Here is a 24,453-nt window from a genome sequence, read left to right on the forward strand (position 1 = left end):
TCCATCTTATATCTGAAAGAATGGTCAAAATTAAAAACACTGATGACAACTTATGCTGGAGAGGTTGTTGGGTAAAGGAAACACTTTTGCATTGCTGGTGGTAATGCAAGCTGGTACAGTCCCTTTGGATGTCAGTGTGGTGATTTCTCAGAAAATTAGGAAACAACCTTCCTCAAGACCCAGTAATACCACTTTTGGGTATATATCCAAGATGCTCAATCATGTCACAAGGACATGTGCTCAACTATGTTCATAGCAGCTTTGTTTGTCATGGCCAGAACCTAGAGACAACCTAAATGTTCCTCGACTGAAGAATGGATAAGGAAAATGTGGTACATTTACACAATGGAGTACTACACAGCAAAAAAAAAAAAAAAAACCCAAAAACCAAACAAACAAACAAAAAACAACAGCTTGAATTTTGCAGGAAAATGGATGGAGTATTTTGAGTGAGGTAACCCAGACCCAGAAAGACTTGGACTTTGAGTCCAAAAATCACATGGACTCATTCATAGGTGGTTTTTAAACATAATGCAAAGAAAGTCAGCCTACAAATCACAATCCCAGAGAAGTTAGACAACAATGTGGACAGTAAGAGAGACTTACATAGATCTATTCTACATGGAAAGTAGAAAGTAGAAAAAGACAAGATCTCCTGAGTAAATTGGGAGCATGGGGACCTTGGGGGAGGGCTGAAGTGGTGAGGGGAGAGGCAGGGAGGGGAGCAGAGGAAAATGTAGAGTTCAATAAATATCAATTTAAAAAAAGTATATAAAAAAGATGCCTATAAAATGTCTTGAGGTAGAAATTTACAGCTAAGATAGAACAACAAAACCAATCCTCTTATAGAGAATGGTGACACTCTTGCCTTACCAAACTTCCTAGATTTACCTGTGGAATATTTCCCAAGAAACAGCCCTGAGACATCAGATTTCTTTCTTAGTGGTACCTAACAAGAACTTACTTTAAGGTGGTTTCTGAATTTAATCATCTCTTTTAAGGTCAGTAGCGATCACAGTCCTGTCTACCACACACTGGCCTTGCAAGCAGAGCCATGTAGTATGTGAGTTCAGAGTGAAATCTCTGCTTACTAAGTTAACAACTGCTTAAAGTAACCTAGTCTTATTAAAATCTATTAAGAACTTTCTTTGCAATTGGACTTACCTTCAGCAATTGCTCCTAAAACCAAGATGCCTGATTCTTTAACAACCCATTCATGATGAAAAAGCAACTCTTTCAAAAGTGGCAAAATGTGTGGTAAGAGTTCATCACGATAAACATTTGCAAGAACATCCAGAGCAGCAGCAGAACATTTTCCTAAGGAAATACATTTTTGTTGACAGAATTAGCAAATTTATTAAGATACTTTATTCTGTACTTGATTACAGATTCTTCTAGCTTTCTGGAAAAATCTAATGCTCTATTCAATCTAATGCGCTTCCAGAATACCATACATGGTCATTGTTAAAATTCTGTGGCAAAATGTGCTCACTTTAAAGCAAACAAACAGACTAAAAAGAAAAAGAGTCACACTTAAAACTGAATTCTATTCAGGCCGGTAGTGGTAGGCCAATCTGTCAGAGGACAGTCTGCTCGATACTGAGTTCCAGGCCAGCGAGGGTTATATGAGACCCCATCTCAAAAACAAAACAAGCAATAAAACACCAGCTTAAGTTCTACTTAGTATTTCTTTCTAAAAGTTTTACTTACTTATTATGTATACAGTATTCTGTCTGCATGTATGCCTGCAGGCCAGAAAAGGGAATCAGATCTCATTTTAGATGTTGTGAGCTACCACATGTTTATTGGGAATTGAACTCAGATCTCTGGAAGAACAACCAGAGCTGTTAACCTCTGAGCCACCTCTCCAGTCCTCTACATAACATTTCTAATAGTACATCATTTAAAATCAAGTATATAATTTTTTTTTTTGAGACAGGGTTTCTCTGTAGCTTTAGAGCCTGTCCTGAAACTAGCTCTTGTAGACCAGGCTGGCCCTGAACTCACAGAGATCCACCTGCCTCTGCCTCTCGAGTGCTGGGATTAAAGGCGTGCGCCACCACTGCCCGGCTATAATTTTTTTTTCTGACCCATATTCTATTTTAAGTTTTGTTGTTGTTTGGTTCCTGTCATCTCCCTTGTTCTGTCTTTACATTAAGTGACCGATGCCTGAGGAGGCCAGAAGAGGGCAGCAGATTCCCTGAACCTGCCGTTATGGCTGGTTGTGAGCTACCATGTGAGTACTGGGACTTGAACCCTAGTCCTGTGGAAGAGCAGTAAACTTTCTTATCTGCTGAGCCATCTCTCCAGCCCCCTGGTCCACACTCTTAATTGAAGAGTAGCAGCTTGCTTGCTTGTGTTGGATTAAAGTCTTGGATTTTCCCTCTGTTGGCACATGTCACATCCCTCTTCCAGTCATAGATTAAACCATGGCCATGACAACAAGCAAGCAAGCTTATGCTGGATACATTTGCCCACAGACCTGAAAACACATCCACACAAAGTTTACCAACTGACGAAAGGAAAAACTATGGAACCATGGCAACATCGATGCCAAATAAAAGCTGGATAGGAAGGGCTGTTTACAAGCAGCAAATCCTTAGACTGACACTGACTGACGGCTATGGGGATGGAGGTAACAGAAATATCCCACATTAATGATCATGGTGATAGCTGGACAGATTTACAAATAAAACCCACTGTATTATTATTTATTTTCTTGACAAAGGTCTTACTACATAGTTCAGGCTGACATCTATCAAACTTGTGAGTCTACAGCTTAAGAACCGGGTAAGACACCAACAACAGAGGTTATCCAAGCAAGCAACCGTGCTTTACTCATCCCACTTACTCAGATTCCAGTCAGAAATTGTATCGTCATCATCAATTTCATCGTCGTCGTCATCTTCCTCTTCAATCCCATCCTCCTCATGCTGCTGAGCCACTGTTCTTGAGCGATGAAACCGTGGCCTTATATCCTGCTCACTATCAGGGATTGCTTCATCTTCTTCCACATCCCCCTGGTGTTATTTAAACAGAAGCCTTCAGTGGCTACTCTATTTTAAGCTATTAATGCCTACATAAGTAAAGGAACCAGAGCATCATATGGGTCATGCACAGGATTCTGGATTGTATTTCCTGAGAGAAAACTACTTCCCTCTGCAGGAAACAGGTCCCCGTGAAAGGGACAATGGGTATATGACACCTGCTAGGTTATAGGCCCTTTCTACTATTAGTTGGTGCAATAAGATAACCCAAATTAAATTCAGATCAATGTATTTAAAATAAACCCAAAGAGAGTAAGATGGTCTTAACAAATAAAATAAATTACAAACTAAAAATACATCTCAAAAGGCTCTGATCAAAGGCAAATTAAGGAAAGCACCAATGTCACTAACAATTAAGGCAACAAACAAATTTAGTTTGTTCTACTTTCAACATCTGTAGCCTGTTATAGGTAATAGGAAGCCCTTACACAGGGTCTATCTTAAATAAATGCCCTAATGATCAAATTCAAAACTTTATCATCAATATAGATATTATGTTCCCTAATCAGATGATGGTTTACTTACCTTAAGCAGAATAATATCTATATCTGAATACTTCATGCCATTCACTAACACAGGAATCAACCTAGAGAGAATTAATGAAATTCAGACCTAAAGATCCACAGAGTATTAAGTTGTCTTAACAACCTCATGCACACTAATGAAACCAATGATAACAGTGGCAATATAGTCTGTGAGCATTATCCTGTGATACACTGCTGCTCCAATTAACTCAAGGAATATGAACAGGGCAGATTTAAGAAATATTGGTCAGTCAAAGATTCATGCTCAAAAGTTCTAGAATAGAAGACCAACAGTAACTAAACACTGCAATTACGCTTCATCTGTAAAGGCAGGGTTTGTCCTCTGATCTCCAAGTGTCTGTTTTGGCACCTCTTAATCCACCCCCAACACATGAGTAAACTATTTTCATGTAGTTTAAAAAAAGGTACTCGTAAAAATCTATTCACATCAATAATGACATCTTTAGAAGATCCCTCCATGGTGAGAATGCACTTTGAGTACGCGTGTCCTGAGGACAAGCAGCTCTTGGAAGCGGGACACTTACTTAGGCAGATGCCTCACAAGTACATCTTTGCATATTGGCTGCTCAGCCAAAGTCAGCCAGAATTCACAGGCCTCCAAAGCCACGTTCTCATCTTGGTCTTGGGTCCTTTGCAGCATGTACTGTGAAGGGAATCACACTACTCATCATTTTATTCTGGATAGCAAATAGGAATTTAGTCCTGAGCCTACATTCTGCAAATCCTGGTTTCCAACCTGAACGTCTCTCTCTCTTTTAGAGCTCCCTATGTGCCTTTAAAACAAGACTAAATTTAAGAACGAAGTTCTCATTCGTGTGCATTACTGAGCCTGTATATAGGGAAGCTGCTGACTTTTCTGACACGTCAATGTCAATCAGAGGGAAAAAATAACTCTACCTGTAACTACAATCGTGTATTCTGAACACATCGAACTGAATTCACTCAGGGGATTTCCCAGTATACCTAGGACTGGAATCAAAGTCAATTGACAAATTTCTAGTACACTCTCGCTTCTGGACTAAAACAGACTGTTATGACAAAATATGGCAACTGTCACTACTCCACTACACGTCAAATACTAGTCTTTGAGTACTGCTGAAGAAAATGCTATGTAACACTATATCAGGCTCCCCTGCTGTGACCTACACCAAATGATAAAATTTTCAACATTCTGATCAGCTTCTTCTAACCTTTCAAAACTAATCTTAGGTGACTTCATAGACAAAACAGACTCAAGACACCATTTCTATACTTCTGACAACAGAAGATGCTATATATATACACACACACACACATATATACATACACACACACACACACACATATATATATACACACACACACCGCTGAGCCAGTATTTTTCTAACACATTTTAAAAACAACAAACAACAGTTACGGGGGCTGGAGAGATGGCTCAGTGGTTGGGAGCATTGCCTGCTCTTCCAAAGGTCCTGAGTTCAATTCCCGGCAACCACATGGTGGCTCACAACCATCTGTAATGAGGTCTGGTGCCGTCTTCTGGCTTGCAGACATACACACAGACAGAGTCTTGTATACATAATAAATAAATAAATAAATATTTAAAAAAAAAACAAACAACAGTTACTTAATGACATCATGTTTATATGTTCTGTGTGTGCCTGCCTGTCTTTAAGTGTGCACCTTGTGTATGAAGTGTCCACTGAAGCCAGAAGAGGGAGTGAATCATTTTGAACCAGAACTACAAGCAGCTGTAAGCCTGCAACGCTAAGGATGAAACCACAACCTCTTCAAGAGCAACAAGCACTGTTAACTATTGAGCCATCTCTCCAGAGTCTAACACACTGTAACTCTCACTTCACAGGATAAAACTGGAAGCAGATGTGAGGCTCTGGACAATACACTGCTTAAAGCACCCAGAGAGCCATGTAATAAATAAGTATGATTATATTCAGCAATATGAAATCATATGGGAAAGTGTGACTCTACTTCTACTGAAGACAGCCTAAATCAGATGAATCTTGTTGATAATGTGAAAACAAACTCAATTTTTAACTCTATTTCCATCAATAAGAATACGTCACCTAATATCCCCAAACACCCATAAGTTGATCTATACCATGAGACTTTCCTAGTAGTTACAACAATAGAACCTATCTCTGTTTAAAAAAACTCGTCCCATAACATCTTAAATCTCACGAAAGACAAATCACCCAGATTGGAAAACAACCATCATATCTATTTTTTGTCCCTCCCCTCAAAGATATTATATAATTCAGAAAACTCTATCCTTACATTGTTACAATTATTACATTTTGTGCCAACATTTCTTTGGGGGAGAAATGAGGCAAGAATCTGCCCGGCTCGGGTTACCTCGACTATGTTATGCATATGAGGAAGCAGGCGATCCATCCGGACTTCGAGCAGCATCACCAGTGCCCGGCACACATTTTTCCGCACCTCTGCTTCCTCATCACCAGCCAGTGCAAAGAGGTTCTGTCGTAGAAAAAAAGATATTTGTACCCATATTTTAACAGACCTACAAAAAGATTGAATAATATCTGACAGTTGAAGACATGAAGACCCTAAAGTTCAAGGCCAAAACAGAACACCTAAGATTCTGCTTCAAATATCCAAACCAAACAAACAAACATTCCCCCAACCCCAGAACTGCCTTACGAACAACTGATAAAACAGACAATCAACTGTTAAGTGGCAACTACCAAAGACCATGACTGAGATATAAAGATAAAAGTCTTTCTTTTTGATTTTCTGATACAAAGTCTCTCTGTATATTGCTGACTGTTCTGGAACTCTCTATGTAGAGGAGGCTGTCCTGGAACTCACAGAAATTCACTTGCCTTTGCCTCCTAAGTGCTGGGATTAAACAACCATAATACCAGACTAAAATACAATTACATAATTATTTCTTTTAATTATGTGTGTGCGTGTGTTTAATTAACCTTGTCTGGGGGGGAAAAACATCTTTAATTAGGTGGGAAGTAGGGGTGCATGTAAGTACAGGTGCCCATAGAGGACAAGAAGGTGTTATCCCTTAGAGCAGGAGTTACAGATGGTTGTGAGTCACCTGATGTGAGTACTGGGAATTGAACTCAGGTCCTCTAGATGAGTATGGTACATGCTCTTAACCACTAAGTCATCTCTCCAGGCCTAAAATGTCAATCTTAACAAGAGACTATACACAGTTATGGTTTTTGTGTGTAGTTTATATTCACGCGAGTGATGGAGATAAACACACGGGGAGGCCAAAGGTATGTCACAGCCAATCTGGACATTATTATCTTTAAAAAATTAGGTAAGATCACTTTGAACCAGAAGCCTCATGAAATCTTCTAGACATCAAGCTTATGGGGTTACAGACATCCAATGCCATGCCTGACTTTTTATACTGAGTGATGGGGATCTGAATTCAAATCCTCATGCTTGCAGAGCAAGCACTTTAACAGACTGGGCTGTCTGCTCAGCTGCACTTTTATTTTTATTTTATGTGCATTGGTGTTTTGCCTGCATGTGTGTCTGGAAATGGAGTTATTCCAGACAGTTGTGAGCTGCCATGTTGGTGCTGGGAATTGAACCCGCATCCTCTGGCACAACATCCAGTGTTCTTAACCATGGAGCCATTTCTCCAGTCCCTCAGCTGCACATAAACAAACAAACAAGCAAGCAAACAAATGGAATTAAAGTTTATAAGCACAGACTTCTGGGTGTGCAATCCTATCACTGAAATTAAGGCAGAAGTTGACAGCCAGACAAGGTTACGTAGTGAGTTCCAGACCAATCTAGGCTATAAAGTGAGACCCTGTTGCAAAGAAGCAATCAACAAACCAATCAAATAATGGAACTGTAGCATTGGGGTATAGGCATTCCTGCTTGCATGGAGCAGCAGCAGAAGCAGGTTAACAACCCTAAATTGCTGCTGTTCACAAGTCAACTACCAACTAGTAAACTGGACAGTAATCAAGGTAATCAATCCTATGTTTCTCACAAATTCTACAAGGTTAAGAGTGTGTGAGTGTATGGGGTCGGGGGGGGGACAATAGACCACAAGGCTGTGGTGACATATCCAAATGTCACAACACTAAGATACTACTACTCATTTTCACAGATAAATAAGTTAACATTAGTAGGGGTTTAAAAATACGCCATTCAGAGAAGGGATTTGAAACTGGCTTACATAGAATCTTAGGTCAACAAGTTTTTACTCTAAGAGAAAGCCAACTTTTAAGATGAGAACAGTAGCTAGTACCCCCTGGTTGGCCTGTAACCCCTTCGCTTAAGAGACAGAGGTCAAATGATCAGGAGTTTAAGGTCACCACAGCCATCCCCAATTCCCCCTCCTACCCCCAATTGAATTAAGAAATTAATTCTTAATTGAATTAAGAAAAACATCCTAAAGCTGGGCACCTTTAATTTCAGCACTTGGAAGGCAGAGGCAGGAGATCTTTGAGTTTGAGTCCACACACACAGAATTAAGAAAAACACCCTGGAGCTGGGCGGTACCTTTAATTCTAGCACTTGGGAGACAGAGGCAGATGTATCTCTGAGTTTGAGTCCCATATCGTCTACAGAGTGAGTTCCAGGATAGCCAGGGCTACACAGAGAAACCTTGTCTGAGGGAAAAAAAAAACCAAACACATCTTGAAAGAAACATCGAAAAGAGCCAAAAGCTGGCTCAGTGAGTAAAACTTCTTGCTGTGAATTTTAGCTCCTGAACTCATGGTTTGCTGGTTTGGTTTTCTTTTCTGAGACACGGTTTCTCTGTGTAATCCTGGCCATCCTGGGACTTATTCTATAGACCAGGCTGGCCTCAAACTCACTGAGATTCTCCTGCCTCTGCCTCCAGAGTGTTCAGATTAAAGGCGTGCACCACTACTGCCCAGCTGTGCTCTTTTTTTTTTTAAAGGAGGAAAAAAAAGTCTTTGGTAATACTCATTAGTAATCTCTGCACTCCTACAGTGAGCTGCAAGGTAGAGACAGGAGAAATGCCAGGACGCTTGAAGCCAGAAAGCCTAGAGAGTACAATGGAAACAGCTACAGAAATAAAAGACTCAACAAGGAAGGAGAGAACTCAAAGTTGCCTAGTGACTTGTGCATCAACTTCTTACAAATTCTTCTACACGGCTAGGTGTGGTGACACACACAGGAGACAGAGGAGGGTTCCTCTGAGTTCTGATCTACTGAACAAGTTCCAGGACAGTCAGGGCTACAGAAAAACCTTGTCTCAAAAAACCAACCAACCAAAATAAAACAATGCAAATTCTCTCTCACACACAGAGTTAAATATAAAAACAGGAAAGAAAAAAATTAGTACTTGTAGAAACTGCATGTAGGACTGAGAGGCTATGAAGCTGTTCTGACATACTCAGTTCCATCTCTAGGCTGTCCCTGTCCCATGCCACAACTGGAAAGAAGCTATTAAAAATAAAATGGCCTCTCCCTTCTTATAATGTCAGTGTTTATAGTTGCTGTTATCAGGCAGGAGGTTCTGAAAAGGAACCACACTGTTTATTGATATGGGCAGATGCTATGGTCTTACTCTTTCTGCATTTACACCACTATGATGGGTATTTACGAGTCACATCGCCAGTTCTCTTGACACCTCTACTTCAGAAAGGAAGCCAATGTAAAAACAGAAAGTCATGCCTAATGATCTGCCCTGTACACCGAGGAAACTTAAGGTCACATTGTGTAATGCACGGTGGGCAGCAAGGTCAACAATTACACAGCTGTTCTTTTAGTATGTGCCTTTTGGATTCTTAACTTCATCAATCTTACTGTTTTGTGTTTTGCTTCAAATATTACTCATGAGCTGGGAAATCAATTTACACATCCAATTTGAATGGCCTATTGAGGAAGAATTCTTTAAGTAGTCAAGCTAGTAAACAGAACTAACTACATATACTTCCTCCGTGAGCAGTGTCTGCACCACCACTCCAATGTTCTATCACATACAGACTGCCTTTATTTCCAGTTGGGAAAAACTCATCAGATTGAATCCAATTTTAATAACGCCAGCAATAATAGCTATTTTTGTATTGTAAATTACTAGGTATATAATGTACCTACAGCCCCAGGGTAGTCCTACATGGGCAGTGGTGAATCTTACCTCAATGAAAGAATCAATGTGCAGCATAAGTGCTTGAGTCCGACTGATGATGAACTGATTGACACATGCAACAGCGTGAGACCTAGAAACCAAGTTCATAAGAACTTTAATGTGCATCTCTAGAGTACTATGGTATATGAGCCCATCCGTGTACCAGCAGGGCAACACCAGTCTTCAGAGAGTAATGGTGAGATAGTCCTGGCACATAGCCATGTACTCTAACTTCATTTCTTTTCTTTTATTGAGCTGTACATTTTTCTCCACTCCTCTCCCCCTTAACTAATTTCTTAATAAGACCTGATTGACATTACATAAATGACAGTTATCCAAATACACCTTTTTTTTAATAGTGCAGTTTCTTTTCCATAGAACACAATACTTTTAAATTAAAGGGAAAAAAAGTGATTGTTTTAGAGGTGTCTGAGTATTTAGTAAGCACAGAGCAAATTTAAGCAAAGTGAAACACATTTTAATTCCAATTTCCAGTTTGAAATGCCTACACAGTTTAGGTCAAATAATATTCAGTCTTTCTTTAATCCACACTGTATCTTAAAAACAAGCATTTGCAGTATTTTACAATTTTAGGGTAAGGTTCCTAAATTGCCTGGTTGACAGACTATACTAAGAGGGCAACTCTACAGCTCTACAGAGGTTTACAATTTAGAAATTTTACAGGTGGCTCATCAGTGCTCATGGGGGTATTTATCACTCGGATGGTTCCCAGCATGGATAAGGCAGACTCCTTGAAAGCTGAAGGTGTACCCTTCTGTTTCCCCAAACACTCTACAAGGCAACATCTACCACTGTGCTTGGAAAATAGGAATTCAAAGAAATGCACTCATTCCCCACCTCAATAGGAGGGGCTTCAGACATGCTCACTTCAGAACTAGCAAGTAAGTCTCCATACGTCAGCCACCACATCACAGGCTCAGCAGCCGTCCCTGCTGCAATCACTCTGCTCTTACCAGCAGCCATTACAACTTTCTTCTGAAATGAGATTTACCAAAAAATAACTTTCAAAAGTAAAAATCTATATTCCTATGAGCCTCCAGTGTCTAACTCTTTCCTTGTTGTGCAGTGATTACTTTCTATAAGAGTAGTAATTAACTGTCTTTATAAGCTATATTCTAAATTACTGCAATTTGCTAAAAATTTAAAATTTTGTTCAAAGAACAGACCAGAATCTTGTATGGTCATTAAACATGGACCCAGAAGGAATAACATATACATGAAATTCACATCGGTCAAGTGAGATTTTAAAACCAACGTGGTTACTTTATTTATTTATTTTGAGGCAGGGTCTCACTACATAGCTACAATTGGCCTCAAACTCAAGAGATCAACTTGCATCCCAAGAGCTGAGCTAAGAAGCGAGCAGAGTAGTTTAATGGCTGTGTTGGTGTGTTGGTTTGAATGAGAATGGCCCCATAACTGAACTCTTAGTCACCAAGGAGTGGAACTATTTGAAAAGATTACAAGTATTAGGAGCTGTGGTCCTGCTGGAGGCTGTGAGACCTTGTGATAATGAGGACTAATCCTCTGACACTATAAACAAATCCCCAGTGAACTGTTTCCTTTTGTCTCTCTTCACAGCAACAGAACAGCGACTAAGATGGCTAGGGAAAATCATGCTTCCATGCTTCCCAATGGAGGAGTGGACTGGGGGAGGGGCGGTAGGGAACTTGCGGTTAGGATATAAAAACAAAGAAATAAATCATAATAAAAACATGCTACTCAAATGAATCATGACCGCGAGAGCAGCAGTTCTCAACCTGTGGGTCAGGACCCTCTTTGGGGTGGGGGGAAGAGTCAAACAACCCTTCCACAGGGGTTGCTTATCAGATATTTATATTACGATAACAGTAGCAAAATTATGGTTATGAAGTAGTTACAAAATAATGTTATGGTTGGGGGTCAGCACACCATGAGGGTCATAGCATTAGAAGGTTGAGAACCACTGCTCTAGAGCCTTGTGGTTTGTACCCAAGAACTCGGGGTAAGATACATAGTCTTAGCCTGGGAGTCTAAAGACCATACTGAACAACAGCATGAGATAATTTTAAAGATGACAGATCCTCCAGATCCACAGATAAAAAAAAAAGACCCCTAATTTAAAAAGAATGAAAGACAAGAAAAGGGGCAATGCTTATAACAACATGAACTATAACAGTCTGATCATACAACCAAAACGATAATAAAACACTATTTTATATCTCCCTGATCAATAGCATTTAAAAAGTATGATGAACAAAAAATAGAAACAAACAAACAAACCAACCAACTACCCTAAAATTCAGATGCAACCACAAAAAACCTCAGACAGCCAAAACAATCTGAGCAAAAAGAAAAATGCTAGGCGGGGAATCACCATTCCATATTCTAAAATATATTACAGAGCCAGAGTAATAAAAATAACGTGAGTTGTACATAGTGGCACACATTTTTGTTCTAGTATTTGGGAGACAGAGCCAGGCCAATCTCTGTGAATCTGAGGTCAGCTTGGCCCACACAGAGAGTCAGAGAGTTCCAGGACTACCATGACTACATAGATAGACCCAGTCCAAAAAACAAACAAAACAAAACAAAACAAAAAAAAAAAGGAAAAGAAACAAAAATAAACCCCCAAACCCAAATATGGAACTGGCACAAGAACAAACGTGCTGACCATTCGAACAATAATCAAAGACCCAAATATGAGTACACATGACGTCAGCCATTTCTGTGACAAAGATGCCAGAAACACAGACTAGAGAAAAGAACTTCAACAAACAGTGCTGGGAAACACTGATGTCCACGTGTAGAAGAATGAAATTAAACCAGTATGAATCATCTTGCATGAAGACTAACTCTAAATGGACCAAAGACCTAAAGTAAAGCCTGAAACACTAAAGCTACTAGGAGAAAACATAGGCAGTAGCCCCCAAATGACTGAGGTGTGGGAAGTAGAACTCTATTTGTCCCAAATTAAAGCTAACAATTATTGACAAGTGGAAGTTTGTAAAACCTAAGAAGCTTCAGCACAGCTAAAGAGACATCCCCAGCGAGGTGAAGAGAAAGCCTGGATAATGGGCGACAGTGAGACATCTGACATTAATATCCAGAACATAGGAAAAGGAAAGAAACAAACAAACCATCACCAAATGACCCATTCACAAAATGGGCCTAAGATGTAAACAGTTCTCAGAAGAATTAAAAAAATAACCTACTAAGACATATGTAAAAAAATGTTCATTGTCCCTAGCAATTTAGAGAAATGTAAATCAAAACAACTTTGAGATTTCATCATACTCCAGTATGGCAAAGGTCAACAAAAAACTCTACAACAAATGCCACGGAAAGAAAAAGAACCCACATCCACTGCTGATAGAACTGCAAACTGGTACAGAAAACAGTTTGGACAATTATCAAAAGGTAACAAGAGTCCACACTATGACCCAGTCAGAGCACTCCTTGGCATACTATGCCCAAAGGACTCAACATCCTACACTTGCTCAGCCATGTTCACTGCTACTCTATTCATAGCTAGGGAATGGGAACAACCTAGAATAACAGATAATGAAAACATGATACATACACAGTAAAGGATACTATTCAGCTATAAAGGAAATTGAAATCATAAACTTTGCAGGTAAATGGGTGGAACTAGAAGAGATCATACTGAGTGAGGTAACCCAGATGCAGAAACAAAACATATGGATCTTCTCATCAGAGATTCCTAGCTCCAAATTTTCAGATTCTGAGTACATATCCTGGAGCTACTCTACTGCAGAAACCAGGAAAGTAGACAGGGATTGTAGCTAGAGTATGGGGATGGGGACAACAGGGGATCAAGATAAAGAGAGAGAAGGAAAGAGGAATGCAAAACAACACATTACAGGTATTGCTATTCTATTGCCCTTAGTTGCCCACCCCACAAAGTAGAAAATAAGTCCCTACTGCCGAAAACACCATGCATTTCAAACACAGGCTCCAGAGGCCCCTGAGCTGGAACTGATCTATATGCCCTCCCTTTTAAGGACTAGCTTTCATATTTCATAGTACGAGAAGGCACCATGCAAGCTTTCAAAGAAGGGAAACAACCAACAGTTCTATCCAGCCACAACAACCAGCACAACACAATAATCTTCCTAAGGGCACAGCAGTGATCGCATACCTTGGTCCTAAGGGTGCTGCAGTGACCGCATACCTTGATCCTAAGGGTGCTGCAGTGACCGCATACCTTGGTCCTAAGGGTGCTGCAGTGACCACATACCTTGGTCCCAGCGGCGCAGCAGTGACCACATACCTTGGCAGTAACCAACAGCACTTTCACTGGACTTAAGACCTGTTCGACAAGATGGGAATCATGCCTGGTACTTACTAGAAACCCAGTCAAGTGCCCATGACCAGTGAATTCATGGATCTTGAAAGGAACCTACTACATCCACCAACTTATTGACAGCACAATCCTTAACTCCAGTCCCAATGTTTGTCCTCACACCCAGAGACAAGCACAGTCTTCACTCTCATCAAGGAAAATTCTCTTTTCAACAGAAACAGACCATGCAGAAGACCACAACCAATAAAAATGCAGAGTTACGAAGGCAAGTCCCAGGGGAAACATCAATAAAACAACTCCTGCAATCTAAGGTACAATGAACTTTTTAGAAGAGGGGGTGGGGTAGAAAGGCTGTAAAGCCAGAGGACTGGAGAGTCTGCAGTGAAATTGTGTCTCCTGGGAAGGTCAGAAGCTCCATCTATAACAATTAATAATTTAAAAAAAAAGAGGCCATTAAATTTGAAAGACAGCAAGAGGGTTTGGAGGGAAAAAAAAGGAAGAAATGATGTAATTATACTATAACTAAAAAAGTAATAAAAATGTGTGATAAAGTCAAACACAGCTCTAGTCACAGGATGCCTACTGCAGGCAGGAGAGCAGAAGTCTCTGCTCGTGGTGAGTCCTACCCACAGGACAAGCCTCTCTCAAACCTCAAACCTAGTTATGGGCCTTGCTAAGACCATGCCTTCTATGCCAGGACAGATCAGCAGTAGGAAGGAGTTTCCAAAGGCTCAGAGGGCTGACGTCCAGTGGCATCTCAAGAAGAAGCCTACTGTTTAAAAATGAGGTAAACTGGGGACCTGACCACCGGGAACAACTGAAGTCGAGGGACCTAAATTCAACTAGTCATAGGCCCAGAATGAGGGACAATTCTGGGAGACAATTTGAGAGAACGAAGGCCAGATGCTGAGGAGCAAAGGTAGCAGGGTCTCTGTGCAGGAAGAAAAGTATATAGAAAACAGCAATCTATAGGTGTCTTCGAGCTGAACTCATCAGTTTGAGGTGAAACCACTTAGTGTCAGCAGGTAGCGTCACCTTTGGAGCCAGCTATCTGTCATGGACCCACACGCCAAAGCTCCCCACATCCACAGCTCCACTCCACCAGCAGGGTAAATAATACTTAGCAGGACTTAAAGTAGGAAGAGTTCCACCTACACAGATCCCAGTGCTAGGGTTGTTTCGACACACTCCGGAAGATGGAAGAACCACAGTGCACAGTCTACAAAGCAGTGTGGCCAGCAGAGAACCCTGGCATGTAAGGAAGAGAATCTATCAAAGTGAAGACACATAAGTTTAAGACCAGAATAAACTATAAAAAAGTTAAGATCTCTCAGTACAATTAATTGACTTCTTCACAATCTGCACATTCCTGGCATGCTCCAATTTTCAAAGATCCAAGACTCCACGGGTATTTAGTATTTTTACTTTTTCATGTTTTACTACTTTTAATGTGTTTATGCATTTCCACCATAAGGCAATCTTTTTAATGCCCTCTGATTCTTTCCTCTTCTAATATAAAACTTCTAGTAGAATTTTAAATTTTTCTCTGTATTATATATAGATATTTTGCCTGTGTGTATATATACATATATATACATAACACATATATACATACACATATGTATATCTGTACCATGTGCGTATGTGTGTGCAGGTCGCAGAGGTCAGAAAAAGGCCATCAGAGCCTCTGAAACTGAGGTTGTGAGCTGCCATGGAGGCAAACCAGGGCCCTCTGCAAGAGCAAAAAGTACTCTTAACCACGGAGCCATCTCTCTACCCCATTATTTTTATAGCATGTGTTGTGTCTGTGTGTGGGCGGGTATGTGCAGGTGACTGCAAGTGCCCTCGTAGCTGTCATATGTTAAGAGGGTTTGGGTCCTGGGAACGACTCAGTTCCCCTGTCCAGTCTCTTTACCTGTCAAGTCATCTCTTCAACACCAATGAATTATCTTTGTAAATTTTATTTGTTTGCTTCTCTGTACATCCCTGAGGAAGAAGTGGTGCATGCCTTTAGTACCAGTACTGGAAGAGGCAGAGGCAGGTGGATCTCTGTGAGTACGAGACCAGAATGAAAGGCCCACAGAGCAAGTTCTAGGACAGACATCGCCAAAACCCCATCTCCAAAAACCGAAACAAATGAACAAAAAGTCATACACATAACAACAACAAAAACTCAGCTTATTTGCTTCTCACTAAATGGAACTGGAAATTGAGCCCACCAAATTAGGTTACTTACGAACAAGATCTCTAAACCAAGAGTCGCACAAATTGCAACAGAGAAACACAAGAAATGTGAAAGGGCGGGCTGGAGAGATGGCTCAGAGGTTAAGAGCATTGCCTGCTCTTCCAAAGGTCCTGAGTTCAATTCCCAGCAACCACATGGTGGCTCACAGCCATCTGTAATGGGATCTGGTGCCCTCTTCTGGCCTGCAGGCATACACACAGACAGAATACTGTATACATAATAAATAAATATTTAAAAAAAAAAGAAAGAAATGTGAAAGGGCAAGGCCACAAGACTCCCTCAAAGAGCCTAAGGAATTCAGACTGAGTGGGTGGCATGCCAGATGACCTCAAAGTTTAACAGCAAAAGGTGATCAATATCCTAAAAAAAAAAAAAAAAAAAAAAAAAAAAAAAAAAAAAAAAAAAAAAAAAAAAGCTATAAACACATGGGTGAATTAGGGAAGAAATACTAGCACCTAGAAGAAAGCCAGCAGCAAAGAGGAGGGACAGACAAACATGACGAAAGTGTTAGCCATATAGCTAAACAGGCAAAATGAAAGAGAAATTCAGTAAGTCAATAGAAATAAAAAAAAAAAATGCCAAAAATGAAAATTTACGTAAGTCAAGGGTCAAGATGGCTCTGAGGAGATGCTCAGTAGTTAAGAGCATTGGCTGCTCTTTCAGAGAACTGGGGTTCTTCACAGCACCCACTGCAGCTCATAGCTGTCTATAACTCCAGTCCCAGACAGTCAAAATCCTCTGGTCTCCATGGTACCATGCAATTGGTACACAAACATACACGCAGAAAAAATACTCAGGCACATAAAATAAAAATAAATCTTATTAAAAAGAAAAAGACAAGGTCAAGGAAACACTACACTCAAACAGAAAAGTTTTTTTTTTCAAAGAAACCAAACCAAACTAAACCAAGCATGACTGCAGTGTTCAAGAATTCCAGAGTATGACCGAGAAACCAAACTCAAGAATTTTGAAGATAGAAGAAGCTGAGCCAGAGAACTAGGTCAATAAAATCATAGCAGAAAAAACTCCTCAAACCCAGAGAAACAGACACCCAAACAGAAAAGTCACTTAAAATGCCTGCATTAACACCAAGAACTTGTTCAGAGAACACATGGTGGTCAAGTATGGGTACAAAGTAAGGACGCAGCAGGGAAAGTTCTTAGGAAAACCACCACCTTACTAACAGTTCAAACTTGTGAACAGTAACACAACCTGCACCACAAACACAAAAACATCCACGGAATGCAACTTGCTTGTCTGTGGCTACCCAGGGTCTCAAAACAAACACTGGGTTATCTGAACACTAACAACCAATTAGATAGATCCACACCTTACACTTTGATTAAAAAAAAAAAAATGGATCAAAGCCCTTAATGTAAACTGCTAGAGGAACATAGTATAGAAAAATGAGAAAACCTCTGACAATTACCTATCAAAGATCAATATCCAGACTCTATGAAGAACTCAAACAAAAATCCTATCACTAAATGGGATAATGAATTGGACATTCTCAAAGAAATATAGAATGATCAATAAACATTTGAAAGGGTTCCACATCTTTAGGCATTAGTGAGATGTAAATTAAAACCACACTGATGTTTCATCTTATACCCACTGAAATGGCTACAATAAATAAGCAAATAAATAAATAAATAAAGACATACAGCAAATGTCAGCAAGGATACTGAGAAAAGAGGAACTGCTTTTGCTGATGATGGGAACAGCAACCATGGAAAACAGCAGTTTCCTCAAAAAAACTAAAAATAGAATCACCATATGGTCTAGCTGCACCATTCCTAGGCACACACACAAAAGATCCTAAGTCCAAATACTTCCATGTCCATGCTCGTTGATACACTAATTCCAACACCAATGGATGGAACTAGCCCAGATATCCAACAGCAGATAGGTGGATAAAGAAAATGTGGTCCATTATAAAATGGAATTTTATTCATTCAGAGAGCACGTGTGGAAATGGACAAAGCTGGAGCTGTATTAAGGTGAAGTAAGTCAGAAAGATACCACACACTTTCTCATATGTAGGACCTAGATGTAAATTATATAGACATTGTAACACATCAAAGTAGAAAGGAAGGGCAGGTGTGAAGGTGTTGCAAAATATTCCTTTATGTAAAGATGATGATGATGATGAGATTTAGATGCAAAACTACATACAGCCCACTGCTCCACTGTATTTGCCAACAGTTTAGAGGCGGGGTGGGTAAGGTGTTTTTGTTTGTCCGTTTTTATTTTTGTTGTTGTTATCTTTGGGACAGGGTTTCTCTATGTAACCTCCCTGGCTGTCCTAAAGCTCTCTTTGTAGAACAGGCTGACCTTGAACGCAGAGACCCTTTTGTTGCTTGTCTCTGCCTCCCGAGTGCTGAGATAAAAGGTGTGAGCCACCCTTGCCCAGTATGTGGTGTATTCTTAGAGTACAAAACTAGATAAACTACATAAGATGTCATAAGTAAATATGTTACATAAAGATAATAAAAATATTTATAAAGATGGTGTTTAAAACAACTAAAACACGTAACAGATAAGTTTATTTACCAAAAAATACATAAAAAATAAGCAAACAGCATGTAAAATAATTTGAAGAGGCTAATAACAAAGATTCACTGAAAAAAAAAACCACCAACAACAAAGATTCACTAAAAACACATTTCTCTGTTGCTGAATTCTACCTAAAATTTTAATCAAATGACCATGGACAAAACTAAGTGAAGCAATGCTTCTGTGGGTCTTTCACTGTTGTTTTCTGCTACAGTTGAGAGTCAGTGGGTCCAAGTGACTGTTGCCAAGTCTGGCAATCTGAGTTTAATCCTCAGGAACCACACAATAGAAAGGGAACCAAATGCAGCAAGTATATGTATAAGCCTACACAACACATGAAATCAAATAAAAAACTTCCACATTCCTAGTTCAACACAGTGGTGTACACCCTGAGTTCCACACAGGAAACAGAGGCAGGTGGATCTCTGAGTTCAAGTAAATCTAGTCTACACAAGGAGCTCCAGGATGGTCAAGACTGTGCAGAACCAACATAAACAAACAGATTTCTAGAAGTGAAGTATAGGCACTCTGACCACCTGGTGACAGTGCGAGTAGGGAAGAGTCCATGGGGAATAAAGCCTACCCAGTAAACAGACATGGAGGATAACAGCTTATTTCTAAAGGGGACATTTCATATACGACACTAAAAAATATAGCTGCTGAAGTTTCCACCAACACCACAAAAGTAAATACAGTGCAGGATGAAGTGTCTGTCTGAAATGAAACTGAGCTGTACTTGTAAATGCAGAATTTAATCAAAAAGTAAATTCATGTCAGCTCTCTGGCTACAGAGTTGAAAAGAGCCTGTGGGATGGAATATTATGACTCGACTAATAGCTATAATCTGCTCTGACGTCTACTTACTTTTGAGTGATCGATTATTTTAGGCAATAATTTCTAGTTATATGCCAATACATCTGTCTATTCTATGGAAATACATGAAAAATTAACAACAACAAAAATAAAACAAAAATCAAAGGAACTGACAATTCACAGAAACAGCAATACCTTCTGAAATAAAAGTTAGGGATATCAACCAACAACACCAAAAACAAAAGCCAACAAGTTCAACAGCTCAGGGAAACACAGGAGATGTGATATATTTCCATTAACACACTGCACTTATAATTTGTTAGGGAACTGATGACAATCGGCTTCCTCAAGACTAATTCATCTTTTAATAGTATTCTGACCACTACAAGGCAGCATCATTTTAGGAACTGCTAAGGTGAAAATAAATACCAGTCCAATCTAACTAGAGGTCTACCATGTCATTTCATGGTATATAAAAAGGTTCCGGTGCCTGTGTTAAATGACTGCCCACTCTCTACAACTAGATCTAAAACGTTTAAAGTGACAATAGTCAACAATTTAATGAAAACATGCTTTCATCACAATTCAATCAGTTTATCCATCATAGGATGAAAAGCAAAAGAAGAGGACAGAACTGAACCTGAAAACAGAAGTAGACAAGAAAGAGGATATCTTGTTTAAAGTTCAAAGAACATCAGCTAATCTTGTTCACCACAATGGACACGGGTATGTCAACATTGCACAGGGAGAAGAATTTTAATTATTCAGCTACAGATGAAGGTATTTGGATGTGACAAAGCAGATAACTTAAAAAACAACTTCCCCGAATTATTCTTGGTCTTAAACAACAGAATGTAATGGTCTATCAGGCTTCAATCAGCTTATACCATTAATGATGCCATATACACACCTTATTTTGGGACTACTGTGCTTGAAAAACTGTAAAAATTTGGGAATCATGATGTTGAGAGGGCGATCTAAAACATCACTATCTAAAATCTCAGCAGAGTCTTCACATATCTTCTGAAGGGCACCAAATGCTCCCTGTAAGAGACAGATGCATATTAGAACTCACTGAAAACAACTGCTAACGGAAGGCGGTGGCACTCCATTTGCAATCCCAGCACCGGGAGGCTGCGGCATGAAGACCACCACACTAGCTTGAGACCAGTCTAGACAACATGGCAAGACCCCATTCTCAAAGGAAAAAAACAAGAACAAAGCAAAACAAAGAAAAATCAAGATGTGTGGACTACTAACTAATTTAGGCAAATTTAATTTCTCAGCCTACAACCTTTATAAAACTTAAAAACAAATTGATTTCAGAGTATCAAAATATCATCCTAAAGTATTTAACTTTTAGTATTAAGTAAGTTAAAACTGGAAAATATTTTGATTAGTTGGGATGTAATAAATAGCATCTAAAATTTCTAATTCCACTGAAATATCAATTTTAAATCTATATGAAAATTATCTTATTAAATGCTAAAATAAATTTTCTTTTTTTGGTTTTTCAAGACAGGGTTTCTCTGCAGTTTTGGAGCCTGTCCTGGAACTAGCTCTTGTAGACCAGGCTGACCTGGAACTCAGAGATCCGCCTGCCTCTGCCTCCCGAGTGCTAGGAATAAAGAGGCGTGCACCACCACCGCCAGACTGCTAAAATAAATTTTCACAGAAATGTATTTAACCACTGTAACATGAATTCATTTTGTAATATATCTTACCAATAATTTTTGAAACAATCATATACAAGCCATATATTGGGAAACTGACAACATAATAAAGTAACAGGAGATTCAAGTTGACAGCTACTTCCCCTAATCATCTTGGTAATAAAAATGACAAAACACAACAACAAAAATCTCCAAACAACAATGAAGCCAGATTCCATTAAAAAACAAACATTTAGAAATATTGTGTGAGGATCTAGAAAGCCTGCGTCTTTAGCAGAGCAGCTTACAATCACTATAGTTTACAATGTCACTGTGTTCCCAGGGTTGCAGCATGCCCTAAGAGTGACTTAGGAGACTAATCTCCCAAGTTCCCCTCTCTTCTCTCCTGGACCACTAGTCATAAAACCACCTGATGCCATCTTGTTCACTTATACCTCCAAGCCGTGCTGCTGTCAAGTCAAAGCATCTAAGATGGGTTTCCGCCCATGTGGCAGCACACAGCTCCCACGCTAGCACTCTGAAGCAAAGGTAGTAGATGGATCTCTATGAGTTCTAGGCCACCCAGAGCTACACTGTAAGACTCTCTATTAAATAAATAAAGACAAAAAAATTCGGCTTGCTATTAAATCAAATAGTACAGTGTTCATCAACATTGAGAAACTAAGAAGGGAATTCCAACTGGGCATGCTGGCTCCTGCCTGCAATCCCAGCCGTTGGGAGGCAGAAGGCCTAGAAGAGTTCAGTGTTACACGAGACTGTCTCAAAACACAAACCCAAACATTTTCTTCATTTCTCCAAACACAACAGTTTTACAGATTTTACCAGTGGTGATAAATAATTAAAACAACAACAACAACAACACATGCAAAGTAAAACCTAAGAAACTACAACACAAAATCAAGAGAACAGAAGTAATGTATGATTAAAAATGTTCATGTCAGGCTGGCATGATGGCTCAGCTGTAAAAGGCTAGGATCAAAATAAAAATATATAAAAGTGTTTATGCCTCTTATTGTATGTCATTTAGAGAAACTAAAAACAATTTATGGTCTGGTATTTTGGTAAATTTAAAGGTTTACCTTTAAATATATAAGACATCAATGAGGGGCTGGAAAGGTGGCTCACCAGTAAGGTAAGAATGCTTGTCACTCTTGCAGAGGACCCAAGTTTGGTTCTCAGCACCCACACAGTAATTCAAAACCACCAGTAACTCCAGTTTTAGGGGAATCTGGTGACTTATTTTGGCGTTGAGAGCATACATGCAGTACACATACAGGCACGCAGGCAAAAAGCTCCCAAATTAAAAAAATTTAATTTAAAAAATTTATTTGATTAAACATAAAAACAGCTTTAATCACATGCATGGAACATTTAAGAAAAACTTTACAGAGACAATGCATTTCCTTATAGGAAACAGTGATGATTTTTGTCACATTATTTTCAGAAAACAAGTAAAACGTAACAAATATAAAATACAAAGACAACTTTAGGCTTCTGAGCTTTGAAGTTGTCTATTTGAGAAGTATCTTCCTGAAGGTTAACACATGCTATGAAAGAACAGACCTAAGAAGCAAGCAGCCTCACCTCACAAGTGTTGTAATCCTCAGAATCCAGCAGGCTACAGAGCTTTGGTAAGAGATCAGGCCAATTCTGCAGTTCTCCCTTGGAGGCTATGGTTGTAATTAAAATACCTAGAAAGACACACATTTGGAGATTACGGCACTGTGTGTGAGGCATGCACAAACACACTTCAAAACATGCCAAGAGGCCCCAACTGCAATCAGAGTTACATTAAAGATATCACTCTTATTAGCCTTTAGGCAAGAATCAGTTAGGTACCGAGATCTTATTCCTCATGTCAACTATTCTTTCCTAAAGTTAAAATATAACAAAACACAGGGACTCTGTGGTCACTAAAACTGTAATCCCAGACTTGGAAGATGAATGCAAGACCCAAGAGTGCAAAGTCAAGCCAGGCTCAGTGATGCACACCTTTAATCCCAGCACTTGGGGCACAGAGGCAGGTAGGTGATCTATCAGTTTGAGGAAAGCCTGGTCTATAGAGGTCTTCCAGGACCACACAGAGAAACACTGTCCCCCCAAAAACCAACCAACCAAGGGGACAAACCAAACAAAACTTCAGAAACACCAAGTGGACTAAACAGACACACCTACAACTTGAATGCCATTGCATTTGCTAGGGAAACATTAAAGAATGGTGACAGAACTCCAAATTTATAGAGTCCCATAATTCTACCCACTCCAGAAAAAAAGAATACTAATACCAACAAGAGCTTAAAACTTGAAAACTGACATAATTTTCAGTGTTTAGAACTATGAGAGTTGGGCATAATGTCACATGCCTGTAACTCCCACACTCAAGAGGAAGCAGAGGGATAGGTAGTTGACTTGGATTCCTGAGACCATATCTCACAAAAACCAAAAGATTATAAGAACCATAATTATGTTTGATAATACTTATTCAAACCTTAAGAATTTAAAAGAATTTTTTGGGGGATTGAGAGATGGCTCAACAGTTAAGAGCATTCAATCCCCAGTACCCACATGATGGCTCACAACTATGTATAATAGGATATGATATCATCTTCCAGCATGTAGGGATACAGGTAGAGCACTCATACATAAATCATAAATAAATAAAATTAAAAAAAAACACTTTGGTTCCAATAAGGTTATTTCTATGAATTACTCTTAAACTTTTTCACAAGTGTATAAGCATACTTAAACAATATTTATTGGAATAGTAAAATTATAAACAAGCTATATTATTATATAAGCTATATTATTATATTATTTTATAAGGTAAGCAATTCATTCATCCAAATGAACTAGCATGAAATCATTAAAATAAAGTACCTTTCCAATAAACTTTCTGGACAAGATTCACAAATACTTTAGAAAACACGAAAAGGAAGAAGTTAAACTTAGGTGCAGCGGGCATACGCCTGTAACTGCAGCACAGGGGTGAAGAGAAAGCAAGAGCTCATCTCAAAATAAACTTCAAAATTTTTAAGCTGGGTGGTGGTGCACGCCTTTAATCCCAGCACTCAGGAAGCAGAGGCAGGAGGATCTCTGTGAGTTCAAGGCCATCCTGGTATACGAGTGAGTTCCAGGACAGGGTTCAAAGCT

The 24,453-nt window shown here is 39.4% G+C and overlaps 1 protein-coding gene across 3 annotated transcripts in view; it reads right to left on the reverse strand.

Annotated features, from left to right (window-relative positions):
- Tnpo1 (transportin 1) overlaps positions 1-24,453 on the reverse strand; it is an 85,768-nt gene that overhangs the window by 23,077 nt on the left and 38,238 nt on the right. For all 3 annotated transcript variants that reach the window (XM_085676815.2, XM_085676816.2, XM_087896821.1), the window contains exons 5-12: positions 22,888-22,994; positions 20,541-20,674; positions 9,699-9,780; positions 5,945-6,067; positions 4,117-4,235; positions 3,573-3,633; positions 2,852-3,020; positions 1,165-1,317 (exon numbers count right to left, since the gene is read on the reverse strand). In XM_085676815.2, coding sequence (XP_085532941.1) covers positions 1,165-1,317; positions 2,852-3,020; positions 3,573-3,633; positions 4,117-4,235; positions 5,945-6,067; positions 9,699-9,780; positions 20,541-20,674; positions 22,888-22,994 — 948 coding nt within the window. The remainder of the gene's footprint in view (positions 1-1,164; positions 1,318-2,851; positions 3,021-3,572; positions 3,634-4,116; positions 4,236-5,944; positions 6,068-9,698; positions 9,781-20,540; positions 20,675-22,887; positions 22,995-24,453) is intronic.

Source organism: Myodes glareolus, chromosome 15, assembly GCF_982192425.1.
Source record: "Myodes glareolus chromosome 15, mMyoGla1.1, whole genome shotgun sequence".
NCBI lineage: Eukaryota > Metazoa > Chordata > Mammalia > Rodentia > Cricetidae > Myodes > Myodes glareolus.